This window comes from Gigantopelta aegis, chromosome 8 (genome assembly GCF_016097555.1).
Source record: "Gigantopelta aegis isolate Gae_Host chromosome 8, Gae_host_genome, whole genome shotgun sequence".
NCBI lineage: Eukaryota > Metazoa > Mollusca > Gastropoda > Neomphalida > Peltospiridae > Gigantopelta > Gigantopelta aegis.
The window spans coordinates 68,038,598-68,041,669 of record NC_054706.1 but is presented as its reverse complement, the minus strand read 5'-3'; the positions used below and the strand labels follow the sequence as shown (position 1 = coordinate 68,041,669).

The window sequence follows — 3,072 nt, the reverse complement described above, 5'->3', positions numbered from 1 at the left end:
TAAAGTACACATTATACTTCTCTCACAATTCACTTCATTTTCACTTGTCATTAAATCATGTTTTCGTGCCAAGGAACACTTCCTGCTTCAGAGTTCACATAGTCAATAAGATATTGTCTTTGCATCATGGCTGCCCTGCTTGTGTTCCCCCTGTAGAACTCTGCCATATCAGGGAGATTAGCATTTTGTCTCCATATGCCTGGGATGAGATCGTGAGTCTCTGGGGTTTCCTGGTCTACTGGGATGTCTGCATTAGGATGCCTCAATCTCAACAGGTTGTGAAGGATACAACAAGCCAAGGCAATGGTGCTAACCGTTGTTGGTTGCTGTGGCATTGTAGTAAGGAGGCATCGGAATCTGGAAGCCAAAATGCCAAAGGCATTAGGCATTTTCCACAACCCTCCTGACTCTGGAGAGTCTGTAGTTGTAGATTCGTTGCCCGACAGTCATGTTCCTCGGGGGTAGTGGCTTCATCATCCAGGGCTTTAATGCAAAGGCATCATCGCCAACAAGGAAGTATCCAATGGGCTGGTTATCATTTGGTAGAGGCTCAGGTGGTGGTAATCCAATTCTGCCATCTTCCAGTGCTCTTTTTAAGTCAGTGTCATTGAAGATTCCTGCACCAGAGCCAGCACCATTGGCTCCAATGTCCACATAAAGGAATTTGTAGTCTGCATCAACAACTGCAAGCAGAACTGTGGAGAAGAATCCCTTGTAGTTGTAGTAATACGATACACCTTGGATTGGTTTCCTGATTGCTATGTGCTTGCCATCAATCGCCCCTACACAATGTGGGAAGTTCCATGCGGTCTTGAATCCTTTCGCAACTTCCTTCCAGGCTTCAGGTGTGGTAGGACAAATCATGACCTCAGCAGTGTACTCATTAATGATGGCTTGGCAGATTTCAGGTATGAACTTACAGATGGTGTTGTGTGCAACTCTGAAGGAGTACTGAAGGGACTTGTAACTATTTCCAGTAGCCAAATATCTCAGGGTTATTGCTAATTTTAGACCTGGCTCCAAAGCTTTCCTAAAGAAAGTGTCTTTCTTCTGAATTCTGTGCGAAACACATTGCAGGATTTCTCTCAAGATATCTGGCTCCATTCTGAAATAGAAATGCAGAAATTTATATACATTATTGTAATGTGTAAAAAGTAACAAATTACTAGTAATTGGAATGATGACAGAAATGTGAAGTTACCTCAGAAAGAACTTGAAACTTACTTGCCGCAGGTCGGTGGTTTACTCCGGTTTCTCCCACCACTAAAACTGGCATGTGCGTAAATGTCCTATATTGTGCTAATCGGACTATAAGCCCTTTCCCTCCGTTCTCTTGAAAAACTTACATTTTAATTGGAATAATGACAGAAATGTGAAGTTACCTCAGAACGTTCTTGAAACTTGACTGGTCTTCTGCTCCCAATTCAACCATGAGTTGCTCATACTGTCCAAACCTGACCCTTCTCAGCAACCACTGTTTGACCCATACTCTTCTCTGTCTTTTCATTCTCCTTCTTTCTCTTGCAGCAACAATTTCAGCTTCTTTTTGCCTCCTCATTATTATAATGACCATAGCAGCTTCTGCAGTCAGAACCAGGAGCTCCATAGCACATTGTTGCAGTAATTTAGCTCTATTGTCTGGTGGAAAAAGCGTGTCTTCTTCAGACAGCATGTTATCTTCTTGAAATCAGCAGATGAAATGGCAGACAGCAGCATTGGAGGGACTTTTTATACCAAAACTTCTGCGGTTCTGCGCGGTTGCCCATTCCGCAGAGTCTCGCTGTTTTCCGCAGTTCCAGAACCGTCTACACACCGTGAGGAATCCGTGGTGTACGTATTCATCGTAGTTCTTCCGTGATTATCCGCAAAGCCACCGCGAACATCCGTGCATGTCCGCGAGCCCACCGCTTATATTCGTGAAGACAACGCACACATCCGCGAAACCACCGCGTATATCCGTGAGGACACCGTGTACATCCGTGAGAACACCGTGCATATCCATGTAAACAACGTGATCACCGTCTGCCATCCCCGGCGATCCGCTGAAAGACGACCTTCGACAAACCTACGCGAGCCGAAACGCATCGAACCGCAGGAATCGCTACACCGCCGTGATCAACCCGTGAGCACACCGCCTAGGTAATGAAATGTGCGCGTTGGTCATAAAAAAAAATGGCGGAAAACCGTACACTCCAGAACCGCGCGCACCGTACGATAACCGCATAAGTGGGAAAGGGATTGGATGACCCATAAACTTAAATCACTAACACAAATATCTCGTCCTTGTTGATGTAAACCGCGAATAAATTGTGATTTTCCTGTTCTAGCTGCTACAGAGGCGGCCGTCTTGGATTAAAATGATGTTGTAATGCATTAATAAGCTGGGAATGGTTCAAAATGAATTCCTGGTGCATTTCAGTTTTTATATTTAAAATTATAAAAAAAGCATAGTTATGTTTGGTGCCCTCGGATGGTACCAATTGGTCAAATTATGTGTCTCAGCTCATGGACTAATTATTTTATTTTATTTTATTTTATCTATTTTTTATTATTATTTTATTTATTATTAATACCCGCAGTGTAACCAGCCATATGAATTCATAGTATTAATATTTGTACTGTGATACAGCATAGTCTTGTGAACTGACGTTTCCCCGCACAGTTTAGCTATTTTGATTGCATATCTTGTGTTCTATGTTAACTATAGATACTTCTATGTTGACGCCTGTTCTTGTCGTATATTTTAATTATGTCACACATTCTAATGAGTGTTGTTAATCAATCTTGAAATCTACAACATGTCCACAAAGCAGTCGTAAGGTAATGATAAGTACCCCTCTCACAATTAAAATCTGCTGTACAAAGAAGGTAAATGACTCCTTATTTAATGGGGCCCAGGGGCCCGCTCCCTCACTAAATTTCGCGACAGTTCTTTTTTTTCTTCACAGTTCGTGAACATTTTCAGTAACAATAAAGTTCAGACAAGTAAGTGTCTCAATACAAAACGTTACAAACACTTAAAACCAATAATTTTGCTAAGTCTTACGATATCTGGAGAGGGGATACAAACAG

At 42.3% G+C, this 3,072-nt stretch overlaps 1 protein-coding gene across 1 annotated transcript; it reads right to left on the bottom strand.

Moving 5' to 3' along the window:
- Window positions 1-381: 381 nt before the first annotated feature.
- LOC121379791 (protein ALP1-like) lies at window positions 382-1,672 on the bottom strand. Its single transcript, XM_041508443.1, has 2 exons — window positions 1,383-1,672; window positions 382-1,105 (listed from the first exon to the last, which is right to left on the bottom strand). Exons 1-2 carry the CDS (start codon window positions 1,670-1,672, stop codon window positions 382-384), a joined length of 1,014 nt encoding a protein of 337 aa, XP_041364377.1.
- Window positions 1,673-3,072: the final 1,400 nt, after the last annotated feature.